Below are 12326 nucleotides of genomic sequence, written 5' to 3' on the forward strand. Positions count from 1 at the left end.
AGTCCTTTTTCCTGCAGTGAAACATGATTGCTTGATGTAGACTGTCCATGACAGTTATTATAATTTTGTGTTTTTTCATTATTTTTATTTTTTAGGGATTAAATGAGGGATGTCAATGTAAAGTCCCGTTTGACACACACACAATGTTAGAATGTTTTTATTGGGTGACGTGGCTCAATATTAATTGAGGAAGACTTTATATTTTAAGATTAAATATTAAATATCCTCAGCCACATATTCATGGAAATGTAAAATTAAATGAGCAACTTGAGCATGCTCCATGGATGCATGAGGCCCATAGAGTGTGCGCAGTGTGTTTTCATGGGTAATTTCTTTACAGTGGGAAGTGGCCTTTTTGGCTTCATGCGACACTGAGCAACTTTCATAGGAATGAACAGGACTCCAATGATTTATCCAGTTTCCTTAATACATCCACGGACCACCCAAAACAGGAACAGAGTGTGCCACATCTGCCCACAACACAATACACTTCCTTATCCTACCGTTATCTCCTTTCTCAGAATCGAAGGAGAAATAAGTAAGACTGATGACATTAACATTAACCTATCATACTGTTGAGTTATCAAGGCATCTGTAAAAATGCCTTTTATTATACTGTATTTAATATTATTGTTTATATTTGCATATTATTGTATAATTATATAAAAAGCAATAAAGCTTATTTGAATATATGAGAGAGAGAGTCCTTTTTCCTGCAGTGAAACATGATTGTTTGATATAGACTATCCATGACAGTTATTATAATTTTGTGTTTTTTCATTATTTTTATTTTTATTTCATTTTTTAATTATTGTTTTTCCTAGACCTGTATTGTCCTTACATGGAATATGACAAACATGAATAGAGGTGTCAATCGTGTTCTTCTAGCATGGAAGTGTCATAAATTATGCTTTTTCATCCCCCCCCCCCTTTTAGAAAAAGTGTATTGCATACTGAGATGTTATTCTGACATGGATGGGGAGGGGTTTTTTAGTTACATTACCTAGCAATTCTTCCACATCATTTTACCCCAACAATACAATAGCAAATTTTAGAACAAAGCTACCCAAACCTTTTCAGTTTAATTGAAGTTTATCTAGAGAATTTTCAGAAGCAGGACCACACCTCAACCGCACCTCTTCGGGCATTCCTATAAATACCAACCTAACCCTCTCCTCCTCTTTCGTTCTTATATTCTGCAGCAGAACCGAAAACACTCAACATCACCTCAAGTACACTCCAACAACGGAGCTAAGTTACTTATCATACGAGCTACATCAGCCCTCTACTCACCTCATCTTGAGTATGGATTTTGTCTCATTATCCCCATCAGACCATCTTTTTGGACAAAATCAGGATGACCATGTCCCAAGTTTCCACCATCCAACGGCAACAGATCCAGCCGAAAACTTCTTTCTCCACCTCCATGACTGAGACCCTACTTTCTGTTGTCCAAAAGCCATCTGGTAAGTGGGCAACTCTGGCAAGCTCATTCTCCTCCATGGTTCATATCCTGCCCAGTTCATCTCACCTCAACATTCAACACTAGCATAGTTCATCTGATGAATCCTCTGCATCTCCCAGTCCACCCCCTCCCTCAGCAAAGAGAGAATGAGGCAATCTGAGGACAGTCCATCACCGCAGTTCTTCAACTCCTTCGCGTACAAGGATAACTCATCATCACACTCCAGTGAGGTTCCCTGACGGTCAGCCCTCTTCAAAAATCTCAGACTGGACTGTAGCCTTTATTCCAAAAACATTAAAAGAAAAAAGGAATTCAATTCCATCGTACGGACAACAAGGCAAAACTTTTCAACAACCCCATGTCAGCCTGCTGTGACCACTGCTCCATCAACACCAGCTCTGGGTGACATCACTGCCATGATGTCAGAGCTTCTGTTAAAAGAGATAGTACAACCTCCGTCTCAAAGACAGCAGAAAGGGCAGCCACAAAAGAAAAAACATGGATCATCAGCCAGACCAAATAACACCAGGGCTTCAACAACTACCTCCCATCAATATTACAATATACACAATCACCTACATCAGATGAAGCACACAGCACTGGAATTCCAGGACCGTCCACCTCCCAACTGGATTTTCATCACCAACATCAGCAATCTACACCATCCAGGGCAAATGACAGAGTGGCCCCTGCCACTCAGTTCCAGCACTTACAACAGCCAACACTGGCATGGGAACCTGGCAACAGGATGCCAGTGCCCCCTGCTGCCTCCGTCCTCTAACTGCAGCAGCTCGCTTTAGCTGGGGCTCCTCACACCATCCGTTCCCTGCAGCTCACGTCAGCAGGCACTGGGATGCCAGCACCAAGCTTTCCTCTACAGCCCATGCAGCAGCAAGTTCCTTCTGCTTTTAACTCCGGTCTTCCCTCACAACACATTCTGGCCCAGCACGCAACCACTAACTTCACCTCGTCTATAGCCAATCCTCCTATGTGCCATCCTAAGACTTTCATCTCCCGTCCCTCTCCAGTTCCTGCCAATATATGAAAACAAATCATAGATGGCAATTACATGGATGTTGCATGCCTTCCCTTCACAAACCTTCTACTGATAGAATCTGTACAGAAGCTTCAGCTTTCTCCTGCTTGGCATTAGCGGCCCCACCAGCACCCATACCTCCAAAGCCAGCCCCTTCTGTCATCTACCCCATAACCAATGGTATAGATAAAAAAGGCTGGCACATCATGCACCAGGAAGGTCAAACCATATGCAATAACTTCAACGATGCTGGATGCAACATGTCTCAGTGCTGCTTTCTCCATGTCTGCTCCCTTTGTGGCAGTGGGCATGCAAGGCAGGCGTGGTCACAACCCCACTTCACAGAAACTAGATAAGAACCTGTCAACTATTAACATCCTCCATCCTTTAGCAGCGGCACTTTGTAACCACCCTGATCCAGCTTTTGTTAAGTTCTTGATAACCTGATTTAAAGAAGGGTTCCACCCTGGAATTTCCGTGCAACTATTCCTCTCTCTGACTACAGAGTAGCATGTGTGAAAGTTTAGACTTGTGTGTGTACATGCAAGCGGGTTAGTAGAGAGGAGAGGGTGAAGAGACCAAAGAACAAAAGATCTCAGCGATCATGAGGAGAAGTGGCACTTCCTTTTATTTACACATTTACGTGGTGTGCATATGTCCTTATTCGCCAGCCGCAATCTGATTTCAACAAATAAAATGCAACCCACTTGTCACAAAGTGAGTGGAGCAGGTGGACCCAAGAGCAACACACGGGCAGTCTGGGAGCTGATAGACTGGGGAAGACACTAGGATCAGGGCAGGGCTAACAAGGGTAATGCAGGGCAGCTGAGAGGAGGAGCACATGAACACAGGGGGAGTGAAAGAACACACAAAGGAAACAGGGAAAACCAAATCTCAGAACATTCAATACAATCCAACCAAAAATGCAAGAAAGTCCCCCAAAGTCAAATAACCTAAACAAGCTCAACCAAATGATCGGGCACATAACTGTAACACAGAAAACCAAAAAGAACAAAAACACACAGTCCAAACACAACAGAAAGTCCGGGATGGATATGACACCACTGTGTCAGACACGATGGCAAGCTAACAAAAAGCAGTCCAAGAAGTTGTCCAAGACACTTAGTACCAGTACTGGTACTGATAATAACAGTATCAGTATCTCAATTTTCATATATTCAAACCAATAATAAAATAAGACAATTAGAATGCATAAAACACTTGTTACAGTCTGCCAATCAAGTGTTTTGCTGTCCTGACTTCAATTTACCTTTGAAAGCATGTAAAGTTGGCCAGCTGATTACAGATAGTGGCTCCATAATACTGCAGACTGCTCTTGAACGCAGCATTTTTGAAGGCAGGTTTGGGATTTCAGGTTGGAGCTTCTCATTGTCTGTTCTTTTGAGCTGAAACTATACTGTACATCATTATCTTACAGCTCACCATAAGTAAGTTAACACCACATTGGAGTTACAACATCTAAAACAAAACTTTATTAAGGAAATTTAAAAAAAAAAACAGTGACAAATGAAATAAACTGTCAATAAATGACAACTGGCATCCCTTGTGTCTTAACTTGAGCATTAACACTGAATCCAAGATGGCCTCTTTTTTTAAAAAATTTGATTAAAACCAATTTTGCCTGTCAAACTCTGCAGATGATGATTCTAATCATGTACACATTGTGTGCAATATGAAATATCAAAAAAAAAAAACCTTCAAAAATAAATATGGTGTGTTTGGGTAGGAGAATAATGATAAAATATACCAAAGTGAAACGGTTGATTGTGCTAAAATTTTGTTTCTGTCTCACAAAGTGCTCTCCAATAATGACAGGTACATGCAATTAGTTTTTAACAGGCCAAAATATGAACAAATAATCATTTGATCCCTAAAGTAATATGTAATGTAATGTTCATACTGACCATTAGAAGATCCCTTCATAATGGAAGTGATGGGGACAAAATCCACTTTTGCACAGTACTGTATATGTATATATTTAGTATGTAGCTGTATAGCAATCATTTGTAGAATTTGTAATCTGTAGACTGCAGCACAGTTAACAGCAGAGAATGTCATCTTTAATAATATCTATTTATTGTTTAATAAAAACAACACTGTGTCTACCACCTACAGAGTGGGGAGGCAGTAGAGAGAGATAATGAGACTCTCAAAAGCAAACTGACCAAATGTTGTGCTGAGACAGGACTAAGCTGGACAAAGGCTCTCGCCCTGGTGCTAACACAAATGAGAGCACACATCAGATCCAGAATTAATCTCGGTCCTTTTGAAATCCTTTTTAGCAGACCAATGAACATATGTATTAGACCAGCTAAAAGACAGCTCCCTGGCACAGAGGAATGTGCAAACCTGTCCTCTGTTTTTAGTGCAATCCACACACAGGTGAAAGCAGCCCTTCTTCAGGAGAGGCCAGGCAACCTCCACAACCTCGAGCCCGGAGACTGGGTGGTGATAAAGGAATTCAGGAGAAAACGCTGGAACCAGGTCAGGTGGCAAGGGTCATACCACGTTCTCCTCACCACTGCCTCAGCAGTAACAGTTGCCGAGAGAGCTCCATGGGTGCACGCCAGCCACTACAAATGGGTTAAGGCGCAGCCACTTGGGATGGGGTCCCGAAGAGAGAGTCCTACACCACTCACATATGAGGAAGAGAAGTAATCGAAGGTGAGAGCAGCTCTCACTGAGGTTTAAAAACCTACCAAGGGATAATGGAGGCCACATGTCAGAGAATTAATGACTTCTCACCTGCCGTCCACAACCACAGCAGCTGAAACATCTTCACTGGGTCAAGCCCCTGACAGAGAGATGCCCCAAGCTTTGAGAAAATGCATGTGTACCTGCTGTACCTTCTGATTATTTATTCATTACTGGTGTTCAGAACTTTGAAATACTGTCCAGAGTGAGATGTGATCATGGACTGGAAAACACTGGATTAAACAGACATAGTGTTATTGCTGGCAGGTCATAATCTCTCACTTCAAAGAAGTGGGAAGAGCTAAATCGAGTAGTGTCATTTCATTTTGTTAATCTTTTCAACTTTATGGAGGAGCACGGTGTATTAGATTCACTTAATGAGCTCCATTTTGTCTTCATTATACATATTTGCCACAAATTCAAAGGGCTGCCACTTAATTTCATAACCAGTGTAATAACCATTGAACACAAGGAGGGCAAACTCCTCTTCAGCTGTGGTAAAGGGGCATAGTCAACAATGCAGGAATGCATAACCCAGGTATGAATGGTATTTGTGACATAGACATTGGCGACATATTGATGACAACAGACCACTCTCAGAGTTACAGACTAACAATGTTGTTGTTCAATCACTTAACATTACTATTAGTGACACAACAATGGATACACTTCAGCAGACTTTTGATCTATTTGAACATGATGGAAATCATGGTATGGATCTGTTTCGCAACTTTGTGCATTTTCTTGAAAGGCATTTCTAAAATCATAGTCACTGAGTACAAAAAAGAAACAACCCCCCTCAACTGATATTTATCATCTGAAAAATAGACTAAGAGCACATTCACATCAATACAAAATGTCCACACAGGATATTTACTTATTTACCATAGTTGTGTAATGCAAAGATCACACTGCCTATCTTTGTGATAGTACAGCATTACACTTAACATATAGTTTTAAGTTCATAGTTGCAGTTTTCTTCCATTTCATGGATCTTTGCTGTGTATGGGATGTTAAGAACCTTTATCAATGTGATTCTGTAAGCTCAAACCTCCGCGTTTATGTGTTACAGCCGTGTTTCTTACTTGTTAAAAATGTTCAAACAAATTGTTACCAAAAACTAGTGAAACACGTGTAAAACCACATTTCACTGAAGCTTTTGGCTCTGGAGAACTAAATAAAATGACGGAACTATTATTTACTTTAAAATGCAATATCCTTTGTCAAATAGAATGACTAAAACTAACATCACCAACATTAATACAGCATCGGTGGAATTTTTGAGAATAGAAGTCAGGAGAAGCATGAGAAGAAACACAAAGCAGCACACCAGAGAGCAGAAGAGACAGAAGAGGACAAAGCAGAAAAAAATAAATTCAGATTGAATGTACATGAAAAAACACTTTTTAAAGTAGTGTATATTAAAACAACAATTTTATATCTTGATAAAAAAAAAAAAAACTAAAAAAAAACTTAACGCTCAATTGTTTACTTTATCTGACAATTCCCACCCACACATTTTATTAATCTTAAAACTTTTCCATTACTAGGAAAATGAAAGTGTGGATCATCACTGTGCTCAGCAGATTCAGTGGCAATAAAGTTATGCAATAATGACATCTTGGCCTGACATAAGAGTAAAATATGGAAGCCCTGAAAGGCAAGTGAGAAAAAAAAACATTTATGGAGATACAATTTCAAAGTCTGATCTAAATTCTTTTGTCTCCTGTGTTAATGAGTTAAGAACAGGTGAAAAAAAAAGGTTTTGCCAGGATAATCTTTTCGAGTTCCATATTTTTTTTCCACCTGTGAAACAGGTTAAAAAAAAAACACCACTACCCCATGTTCTAGGACTGAAAGCATTCATGTTTTCTTCCAGGTGAGTTTTAGCAAGTTATGTAACATTACTGTCATGTTATGTTACATAACTTGGTAACACACAATATATGTACCTTGTGTTTAGAGTGTATGGAGAAATTAAAACTCACCTGGAAGAAAACATGAACACTTTCAGTCCTATTTAGAGCATGGGGTAGTGGTGCACTTGTGCCCTCTTGTGGCCAAAAATGAATATTACAACAACAAACACTTAAAACAAAACAAAAAATACTTAGAAAAATGATCCTGGCAAAACTTTTTTTTTTTGCCAGGCAAAACTTTTTTTTCACTTGTTTTACAGATAAAAAAAATATGGAACTTAGAAAGATTATCCTGGCAAAACCTTTTTTTCACCTGTTCTTAAGTCATTAACACAGGAGAGAAAAGAATTTAGATCAGACTAAGAAAAATGAATGTCCATAAATATTTTTTTTTTCTCACTTGCCTTTCATGGCTTTCATAGACACTTCAAAATAAAAGGATGTGTCCTCAAGAGGGAAATAAAATAATGAAGGAAATTTCATGGTGAATTGGATTTTTATATATCTTGATTACATGTGTAAATCAGGGCCTGATGTGGTGCTAGAGGACAATCATTACAAATCATTCACTAAGTACTACAAATATACAATATTTAACAGTTGAACTTGCCTTTGTTTCTGTATAAGTATGCTAAATGTGACCTCCTCCACTTCCATATGAGGAGTTGTCCTCATATCCAAGATTTCTACAAATTAAAATTTCTATGGATGTTTACAGTGTCACATCACAGAGTTAAAAAAAAAGGTTTGCAGATTAAATTAAATCTAATTGATGAGTTGCTTGTTTTTTAAGAATAACACTTATGACATAGATGAAGATAAAATCATATTAAACGACATTTAAAAATAATTTATTGGGGAAATTTGAGGTTTATCAGACTGATAAAGGCTCTGCTTTGTCAAAAAATATGAAGAGGCCACATTGTGATCTGTCAACATCACGTCAGCGTGTACATAGTTTTAGAAAGCAATGCCATATCAAGTACATCTTATCAATAGTTAATGTCATCAGGGTTTATGTCATGTCATTCAGTTTGTCACCATCAGCATGCTTGTACAGTAACAATTAGCCAGACAGAAAGAGGCATGAACCCACAGAAGATTTGGTGAACTCTCATAACTCTGTCAAAAACAAAAATACTTGGAGCAACTCAAAGTGTGTTTGTTCAATGGTCCATGTCAGAACAAATAATACATGTTAAGTTAGGTGAATACAGAGGAAATGAAAATTATTAAATCAGTTACATAAACACTGATGATCAAAAGCAGACGGGGAGTGGTGATTACAGTGGAACACTGTGGAAATTAAAACAATTTAGTAAATTCAGTTTGGTTTCAAGATTACTGGCACCCTAATCTTGGCTAAAAATACAGAGCCAAGTTCCAAACTAATTTTAAATTTACTCCACAATAGGTTTCTGAAGAGAAGTTTTCTTTGATTATTTTTTGCCTTCATTGAACTCTCTGAAGACCTGAACTGTACTTAATAAGAAGATGTTAGCACCTTATTGTCTTAACAAAGATCCAACGAATGTGTATTTGTTCAACAAAACACTGTGGAATGATTTCCACACCAAAAACATGTGTCAAGAGCTGTTTTGGGATTATTTGAGTGCTGTCTCACATTTATTTATTTGAATGCAAATTTGACCTTTGAACAGAATACTGAGAAGGAGGCTTACCCACTAAGTTATGCTGAAACCATGAGTATTGCCCAAAGCAAAGTCCGTGTTTTCCTGAAAGTCTTGTGCAGTGATAACTTAAAACAAGACTAGGTCAAAATCTAGTATATGGCTGAACCGTGTATGGTCAATGTGTGAAATTGTGGCCAATTTGTTACAGGTTTAGTCAACATAGTGTCTATAATGTGAATTCCTGGATATTAAATGTTCATCTGCAATTTTCTGTAGTGGTCCTGCCAGCTGCTGACAGTCCTGTCAGCGGAGGAGTCGACCACACTGGACAGTAGAGGAGAAGCACTCACTCAGGCACTCTACCACTCACTCATTCACTCACGGACAACTACAGTTATAGGGCTGGTCCGTGGCAGGTCCAGCCAACAGTTGATGCAGGTGTTTGCAATGGGCAGTTTAGAGTTGATTCCTGTGCCATGCCCTTGGCTAAGAAATTCAATTGAAGGTTGTGGAGAACGGCTGACGTGCTGACGTGATACGGTAAGCGTATTGTATCATTTCCGGTTGCCGACTGTGTCTACTGATAGCGTTGTTGCTGCTCTCATCTCAGTTGATTTTCCTGTATATATCACATTACTGTGGATTAATATCTGCTGTATATTTAAACTTTCGCTAGTTTTACACAAGCACTCTCAGCGCTTTTCTCTTAGCGACTTTTCTCGCTAATCGCACAAGTTGTTAGTCACTTTAGCTCTGCAGCTAGCATTAGTAGCTAACTTAAACTAAGCAGTTAGCGATGGCTTCTCTCTCTCCCTCTCGTTCTCCTGCTCTATCTTGCTCGGTGTGTCAAATGTTTAGTTATTCCTCTGCCTCCTTTAGTGATAGTGGTACGTGTAATAAGTGTAGTTTATTTGCAGCACTGGAGGCAAGGCTTAGTGAATTGGAAGCGCGGCTCCTCACCATGGAAAAACAATCAGCAGCTAATGTAGTTAGCCAGCCCCTAGTATCCGGTGCGGGCCGAACTAGCGTAGCTCCCACTCCCCCGGTAGCTCCCGAGCAGCCGGGAAGCCAGGGCGGCTGGGTGACTGTCCGAAGGAAGCATAGCCCTAAGCAGAAGCCCACGATTCACCACCAACCAGTTCATGTTTCTAACAGGTTCTCCCCACTCAGCGACACACCCGCTGAGAAACAAACTCTGATTATTGGCAGCTCCATAGTCAGAAACGTGAAGTTAGCGATACCAGCAGCTATAGTTAAATGTATTCCTGGGGCCAGAGCGGGCGACATTGAGTCAAATTTAAAACTGCTGGCTAAAAATACACGTAAATATGGTACAATTGTCATCCATGTCGGCGGCAACGACTCCCGATTACGCCAATCGGAGATCACCAAAATTAATGTTGAGTCGGTGTGTACATTTGCAAAAACAATGTCGGACTCCGTAATTTTCTCTGGACCGCTGCCTAATCTGACCAGTGATGACATGTATAGTCGCATGTCACAATTCAACCGCTGGTTGTCGAGGTGGTGTCCAGCAAACGATGTGGGCTTCATAGATAATTGGCAGACTTTCTGGGGAAGACCTGGTCTGATTAGGAGAAACGGCATACATCCCACTTTGGATGGAGCTGCTCTCATATCCAGAAATATGTTTATTAGTAGACCAAAACCATGACAACCCAGAGTTGAGACCAGGAGGCAGAGCTGCAGTCCTACACGCTTCTCTACGCTTCCATTAGAGCAGTTACCCACCCAAAACCACATAGAGACTGTGTCTGTCCCCTGACCGCTTAAATCAATTAAATCCAAAGTAAACAAAAGAAGAGTCATTCATGAAAATCTAGTAAAAATTAAAACCACTACTGCAATAGTACAACAAAATAAGATAATTAAATGTGGACGCTTGAACATTAGATGTCTATCATCTAAAGCTGTTTTAGTAAACGATTTAATTTCAGATCATCATATTGATTTATTTTGTCTCACTGAAACCTGGCTGTGTCATGAAGAATATGTCAGCCTAAATGAATCCACTCCCCCCAGTCATATTAATACTCATATTCCTCGAGACACTGGCCGAGGAGGAGGAGTTGCAGCCATTTTCAACTCAAGCCTAATCATTAACCCTAGACCTAAATTTAATTATAACTCATTCGAAAGCCTTGTTCTTAGTCTCTCCCAGCCAACCTGGAAAACTTTACAGCCAGTTCTATTTGTTATAGTGTATCGTCCTCCTGGCCCGTTCCTATCTGAATTCTCAGAGTTTTTGTTGTATTTAGTCCTTAGTACAGATAAAGTAATTATAGTAGGTGATTTTAATATTCATGTGGACGTTGATAGTGACAGTCTCAGCACTGCATTTATCTCATTATTAGAATCAATTGGCTTCTCTCAGTGTGTAAATAATCCCACTCACCGTCTTAACCACACCCTAGACCTTGTTATTAAATTGAACATTTAATAATTTTTCCACAAAATCCTATTTTATCAGATCATTTTTTAATAACTTTTGAATTCCTATTACTGGATTATACACCATTAGACAAAAATGTCCTCACTAGATGTCTCTCTGATAGTGTTGTAGATACATTTAAGGAAGCAATTCCATCAGTACTGAATTCACTGCCATGTCTCAATACTACAGTGGACTCTTATGTTAACTTTAGTCCCTCCCAAATTGATAATCTTGTTGATAGTGCTGCAGGCTCACTAAGACAAACACTCGACTCCATCGCCCCCTTAAAAAAGAAGATAATAAAACATAAGAGGTTAGCTCCATGGTATAACTCCCAAACCCGCAAATTAAAGCAAACATTGCGAAAATTGGAAAGGATTTGGCGTTCCACCAAAGTAGAGGAATCTCGCTTAGTCTGGCAAGATAGTCTTAAAACATATAGGAAGGCCCTCTGTAATGCCAGAGCCGCCTATTACTCAGCATTAATAGAAGAGAATAAAAACTGCTCTAGGTTCCTTTTCAGCACTTTGGCCAGGCTGACAAAGAGTCATAACTCTACTGATCCATGTATTCCTATAGCTCTCAGTAGTAACGACTTTATGAGCTTCTTTAATGATAAAATTCTAACTATTAGAGACAAAATTAACCACCTCCTGCCCTCAACAGGCACCGTTCTTTCCCCAAACACAGGCACCTTAGTAACAGCAGTAAATGACATATATTTGGACTGTTTTTCTCCAGTAGACTTGTCTGAACTAACTTCAATGATTTGTTCAGCTAAACCATCAACCTGTCTCTTAGATCCCATCCCAACTAGGCTGCTTAAGGAAGCCTTACCCTTAGTGAGCACTTCTTTACTAGATATGATCAATCTGTCTTTAGTAACAGGCTATGTACCACAGCCCTTTAAAGTAGCTGTAAGTAAACCTCTTCTTAAGAAGCCTACTCTTGATTCAGGTGTTTTAGCCAATTATAGACCTATATCTAACCTTCCATTTCTATCTAAGATCCTTGAGAAAGCAGTCTCTAATCAGTTATGTGACTTTCTACATAACAATAGTTTATTTGAGAATTTTCAGTCAGGATTTAGAGCGCATCATAG

General features: G+C 39.6%; 1 protein-coding gene across 1 annotated transcript; it reads left to right on the top strand.

Moving 5' to 3' along the window:
• The first annotated feature begins 9565 nt into the window (after positions 1–9565).
• On the top strand, positions 9566–10663 carry LOC137188502 (uncharacterized). Its single transcript, XM_067598156.1, has one exon. It carries the CDS (start codon positions 9566–9568, stop codon positions 10442–10444), a length of 879 nt encoding a protein of 292 aa, XP_067454257.1. The 3' UTR covers positions 10445–10663.
• Positions 10664–12326: the final 1663 nt, after the last annotated feature.

This window comes from Thunnus thynnus, chromosome 8, assembly GCF_963924715.1.
Source record: "Thunnus thynnus chromosome 8, fThuThy2.1, whole genome shotgun sequence".
Taxonomy (NCBI): Eukaryota; Metazoa; Chordata; class Actinopteri; order Scombriformes; family Scombridae; genus Thunnus; species Thunnus thynnus.

Excerpts from the sequence above, each read along its gene's own strand:
- LOC137188502 (XM_067598156.1), top strand. The coding sequence starts at position 9,566 with ATGGCTTCTCTCTCTCCCTCTCGTTCTCCTGCTCTATCTTGCTCGGTG.